This window comes from Kryptolebias marmoratus, linkage group LG12 (assembly GCF_001649575.2).
Source record: "Kryptolebias marmoratus isolate JLee-2015 linkage group LG12, ASM164957v2, whole genome shotgun sequence".
In the NCBI taxonomy this organism is placed as follows: Eukaryota; Metazoa; Chordata; class Actinopteri; order Cyprinodontiformes; family Rivulidae; genus Kryptolebias; species Kryptolebias marmoratus.
The window spans coordinates 23,200,523-23,206,633 of record NC_051441.1 but is presented as its reverse complement, the minus strand read 5'-3'; the positions used below and the strand labels follow the sequence as shown (position 1 = coordinate 23,206,633).

The window sequence follows — 6,111 nt, the reverse complement described above, 5'->3', positions numbered from 1 at the left end:
GATCACGCAATACTTGGCACTTACCCCTGTGAGAAAAGGTTCAGCCATCGTCTTTTGTCGTGAAGCGGCAGACAAAGTGGCTATGAGAACAAAATGACGCAATTTCCAACAAACAACCACGTAAATGAGAGCAGACTTCGTGACTTATCATGAAGTAGGACTCGTGCTATATTTTCTCTACTGGGGAGGTCAGGTAGCACAAATTTAAAAGACAACCAGTCTTTCAACTCTTCCCAGAATACCAATGAATATGGACAGATAAAAGAAATATTAGCAGTTTCATTATCAGTTTTGAAAAAAATACAGTTCTTGTAATTGTATTGTATTAAATCTCCATCTAAGCAGCTCATTAGATGGGTAAATATTTAACATTATAAAGTGAACTTGTTTAATTTAAGTATCAAAAATGGTAATTTACTCTGTGTAAAATTTCCGACAGCCCGTGAAGGCCTCACCGTCACGACCCGGATGCAGTCGGACTCAGCCTTATAAGCCACAGTTTCTCTTTCCGTCTTTCTCTTTCCCTGCCGCAGCGATGTCTAAGAGAGGTAAAATACCGTGGAAAATCCATCTTCATCCGCTGCTTTTATCGCATGCTGGAAGCTTGGATTTTGCTTCATTGTGACAAAATAGTAAATGTTACATGGTTTATTTGCGTAGTTGGAAATTTATGAAAACGTTTCACAATCATTTTTGGCGTTTCGGATGGCTGAAGCCATATTTCTGTGTTGGGGCCTTGTTGGTTCGACCAAATTAAAGTTGAAGGCTGAAAGTTGTGTGGATTGTTTGCAGTCAGTTTAGAACATTAAAAGTAAGCGTTGTGTTAAATGAACGTAAACTAAGGATAGCGTTTCTATTTAAAGATAATGTTGTGGACTTAGCTAACGCTAGCTGACGGATCTAAGCTAAGGCTAACAATGCTAATCAGAGCCGGCACAAATCGGACAGTGGTGTTAATAATCACAAATGCTTTGGACATCTATTATTAAAGCCTGTGGAAATATTTTTTGAATTAAAAAGACGGTAATTGTTATCATTTAAAAACAAACTGACATATATATAATATATCCGAAGTATTTTTGTCACATTATTATGCGTTTAGTGTTTCTTCTGCAGATTAAACTTCGTTTTGTTTTAGTTATCACTACAATCCTGTTTATTGATACTTAGACAGTATTAGAGGTGTGCTTTATGCTGTGGGCTTAGTGAATTACAAGGATTGCAGTATTCACAGCGTTTCTACTTGGGGATGCATCCTTGAACAAAACTGTAAACCACATGCAGGACAATTTTGTCTTCATTGAGGTGATTTTTATTAAGCGCCTGTGCTGAAAGTAATGCACATCACAATTGGCACATACACATGCTGTAACAGTTTGTATATTAGTAGTGATGGGTGGGACAGAACTGATTTAATCGTACACAACCTGGTAAATGCTAATCAACCAGTTCTTACTGTCATAATTATTTTGAAATTCAGGCCCAGGGTTTGATGGATTCATTCAACTGTTTGTTGGAAGTTAGATTTTAAAGGACTGCTTTATTTAATTTTCTCATAAGTTCATATGGACTACAACATATTTAATTTATGGTCGGGCTGACCTGATGGTATTTTTATGTTTCTCCCCCCAGGACGTGGTGGTTCGTCTGGAGCAAAGTTCCGCATTTCACTGGGTCTCCCTGTGGGAGCGGTCATTAACTGCGCTGACAACACAGGTACATCTCCAGGGTTTCTGCGGGGCATTAAAACAATAAGTCGTCAAATTAATTTAGCTAAATTTAAGGCCTTAAATGTTATTAAAAAGCTTTACATTTTAAACTCGGTGTCTTCATCTTGCATTTTGGTTGTGATTATGGTAATTGTTTCTGGCCAGTCAGTTGTAGGAAGATTACGTGTTGGAGAGAAAATGAGAAAACATCAATAGCAGAGACGAGAGGGAAATGCAAATTCCAGCTAAAGTGGCTGGAAGATAAGGTATGGCTGCAGCCTATCGATGGTAAAGTTTTGGACAATAAGTATAAATATAGCTGGGATTTAGACACCTAGCTGCCTCACTGTGAGTTTTGAATGGACCTAAATGGGAAAGGAATTGAAGCCAACCCACCTCTATGCCTTTTGTGCCATGAAGCAAGGTGAAACAGCTGACACAGTCCACATGTGGGAAGGTAAACTAGCTTTGCTGCTCAATAATGGAATGAAGTCGTATATGAGCTGTGACCACCCAGTCATGGGATTAAACAGATGTATTATCCAGGAAAGACTGATGATGACCCACAACAATTTTGTTTTAGTATAAAGAATTAGTAAACCACAATGAGAATCGCTAAAGTTTGTTTTGATACCAGTTTGAGGGAGACATCGGTCACAGTACTCGCACTACACCCTACGCCCCTCTATGAAGTGTGTACTCAGTCTAAGTGCACAGAAGGGTTTGTGTGCGCAGGTTACAAGCATGCAGACATTAGAGACCGTACAGGTTACGTCTTCGACTTGTGCCTCTGGGCCGTGACTGAGACGTCCAACAGGGCAGGACCGGTCGCTGTTGTGGTATTTTAAGAAGGTGCCAGTACGATTTGAAAAGTACAGTTAAGGTTGGTCCCCTTTTAGCAAATTGCTTGAAGTTTTAGTGGTACATTGCTGTGTGGCTAACAAACTACTAGCTCAAAATGAACAATGTTTTTCTTGTATTACTGTCATTTTGTCACAGATATTTCATTCACATATTTGCATTAAAATGGACAGAACTTAATGAATATAAATAATAATAATGTCCATATTATATTTGGTCTAAGCTTCAACGAGCAGCTAGTTGCAGACCCTGCATCCTGTGGATTAATTTTTAACACTAATCTTTGTTGTGATTGTCATCTGACCTACAGGTGCCAAGAACCTATACATAATCTCTGTGAAGGGCATCAAGGGTCGTCTGAACAGACTCCCTGCTGCAGGAGTGGGTGACATGGTCATGGCCACGGTCAAAAAAGGCAAACCAGAACTCAGGAAGAAGGGTAAGTGCAACTTTAAATATGTGCATTGTAACTCGGAAGCACAGATGTATACTACCGTAATATGCATTTGTGTAACATTCAGAGCTATTCTAGTAATTGTTTCGGGGGGTAAGAAAACATCAGGAGCAGAGACAGAGGAAAATGCAAATTCCAAAGTGGCTGGTAGAGGAGAAATTTAAAGCATGGCAATGCCTGCCAGTGATCAGGTGGTAATGGAATTTGCATTTTGTTTAAAAAAACAAAACAAAAACAGTTTGGGACAATGGATGTAATCAAGCCAGAATTTAGACACCTGGCTGCCTCAACTTTCCTGCTCAATATGATGAAGTGATATATGGTCTCTGCAACCACCTGCTCATAGGCTTAAACAACCGGTTTATTACTGAGGGAAGACCAATGATGCACAACAACTTTGTACTCAGTTTAAGAAATAGGTTAACCACAGAGAGATTTGCTGAACTAGGTTAATTCATCATGTTTTGAAATCAATACGAGGGAGACATCTGTCACAGTCACGTTATTGTCGACAGCATATTATAGCCTACACACATTTTCACCTTTTATAATGATCTACCAAAAACAGTTGAAAAACGTTCCTCCTGCAGAACAGTGAGGAGAGCAGGATGAGCTGGAACTGTCCACCATATCAGACTGAACTGTGGTTTATATGCTGTTCAATCATCATGTGTCAGGGTCCTGCCTCATAAATGTTTTTAAATGTACTGCTTACATAGTAGGAAATGACATCAACCAACCCACTTAAACCACTACTGAATGCCTCTGATCATTAGAAAACAGAAATCACATTACAGTTTCATTGGAATAACAACTCAGTGATATTTACAAGTACAAACAGCAACACAAACTACTCAAATAGATAATTTATCATAAAATGCAGGGCAGCAGTGGCTCAGGAGGTGGGGGTTCGTCTTGTAACTGGACGGTTGACGGTTCAAACCCTCGCTTTATCAGTCTCAACTTTTGTCCTTGGGCAAGACACTTCGCCTTGCCTACTGATGGTGGTCAGAGGGTTTGTTGGCGCCAGTGTGATGGCAGCCTCACTTCTGACTGCAGTAAAATGCTGTATGTTATCATTGTTATTGTAGAAATACAAGAATTATTGTACCCTCCACACCTCTTGGTTCCACAATACTCATGTCAATTAGAATAGGAAGAAAAAGCTTGCAAACTGACACAAATGGTTTTCTCTGCTGTAAAACAAAACAAAGGGAAAACCTGTACTAGTTGATGCATTTATGAAAAGCATTAAATCCCATTTGGGCATCCTAAAGGGGGAAGCTGGATATTTTACAGTAAATGATCATTAACACGTTCCTCCTCTCCACTCCACAGTGCATCCTGCGGTGGTGATACGGCAGCGGAAGTCGTATCGGCGAAAGGATGGTGTGTTTCTCTACTTTGAAGACAACGCTGGTGTTATAGTGAACAACAAAGGAGAAATGAAAGGTAGACTTTAAATACGGCTGTTTTTATAGAAACAGGTGAAGCTCTTTGCTCAGAAGGTTCTGCATCAAGGTTTCAGTGGTGTCCTGATGTAAGTAGTGCTGTCCATATAACTGAAACGTGTTATATCAGTAATAATTTAACTCATTAAACAGAGCTTTACTTTAAGTGCTGATGATAAACTTGTAAGAAGTCGTCCCTTCCAAAAGCACTTGCTTTGTCTGCTCAGTGGCTCGGTGAGTTGTCGTAGAAGGGAATATTGAGTTCATCTCTGTGGGTGAGATGGCAGTAAACCACTGTGACTGACTAATCTCAATCAGGGATGAGACAACTCATCTTCTGTCATATTTCTCCTGTACCTTGACTGTATCATTGGTGCACTACAGTAAAGTTATTTTATTTGTGTGTTCTGCAGGTTCAGCCATCACAGGGCCAGTAGCAAAAGAGTGTGCTGACCTGTGGCCCAGGATTGCTTCCAATGCTGGCAGCATAGCCTGAATGGAACCTGTTTTTTCAGTAAAAGTTGTTATTCTAACCACATGGCCCTCTGTCTTCATTTAACCTTTCATTGAAAAAATGTAACAAAAACCAGCATGTTTTCATAAAGGTTGTACTACAAAACGGTTGATAAGCCCTCAGTCCTGACATATTTTTTTGCTTTAAAGTATTTTCTTTAGAACTAGTTGAGCAAATGTACAAATAAAATAACAGATGGACAAATGTGTAGCCTTTTGTTAAAGAAAAACCAACAAAGGTCACTAAAACTACTTGAATGGAGAAAAAGTAGTCGGTCGTTGTGTTTGAATTTTATTTTTAAGGTTTTAATTACAGAAATAAATCATGGAAATAGGATTAACAAACAAGATGACAGCTAAAATAAAACTGAGTTTGTCTGAACCAAAAGGATTATTTGAACAACATTTGGATTCTAGGATTAATGCTTTTGGTTTCTTATCCATAAGAATTTGGGATACTTTGAAGGAGAATGGAAATGAAATCTTAAAATAATGACATTGCATGATTGTCATTTAGTGAAATACTTCCACAAAAGATTCCAGGAACCTATTTCTCTGACCTAAGTTTTCCAGTTGGGGCACTAAGTGGGGCAGAGTTTCTGTTCTGGGTCCCTGCCGTGTGCTGTGCCCTGGCTGAACAAGAACAGTTACTGTCCCATTGTTTATCAGTGGAAATGGAAGAAGAAGCATTTTCTTAAATGCAAAGAAATACCAGAAGACTGGAGAGGGAATCGTTTCAATGCATGTATAATACTAGATTTGTAATCCATGTCAGCCTCTCTGTGTGTAACTTTGGATAGTTGTATCTGTAAGGCAGTTTTGTCTGGCGACTTTTTGTTTCAACCTCGCAAATCTTGATTATTACGAACCTTCTCCTACGCCTACAAATCATTAAATACGTGTGCACGAGTCGCCTGATACACAGACACAACTGTATTTACACACAAGTCAAATAACCAAAATTATTGTTCAGTCTTACTTGTGAAAGTTAATCCCTCGTGATATAAAATCCGGTCATAGCTGCTCGCTCTGTGTTTACTCCTGTTGGCTCTTAGAGAGAGGACAGATCTGTCCAACATGGCGGCGACGGCGGATGCGCTCCGGGACGTAATGAGGCGTCTAC

General features: G+C 39.4%; 1 protein-coding gene across 1 annotated transcript; it reads left to right on the top strand.

Annotated features, from left to right (window-relative positions):
• Positions 1–426: 426 nt before the first annotated feature.
• rpl23 (ribosomal protein L23) lies at positions 427–5,011 on the top strand. The gene is made up of 5 exons (XM_017432197.3): positions 427–548; positions 1,633–1,716; positions 2,881–3,009; positions 4,363–4,476; positions 4,889–5,011. Exons 1-5 carry the CDS (start codon positions 536–538, stop codon positions 4,969–4,971), a joined length of 423 nt encoding a protein of 140 aa, XP_017287686.1. The 5' UTR covers positions 427–535; the 3' UTR covers positions 4,972–5,011.
• The last annotated feature ends 1,100 nt before the right edge of the window (positions 5,012–6,111 follow it).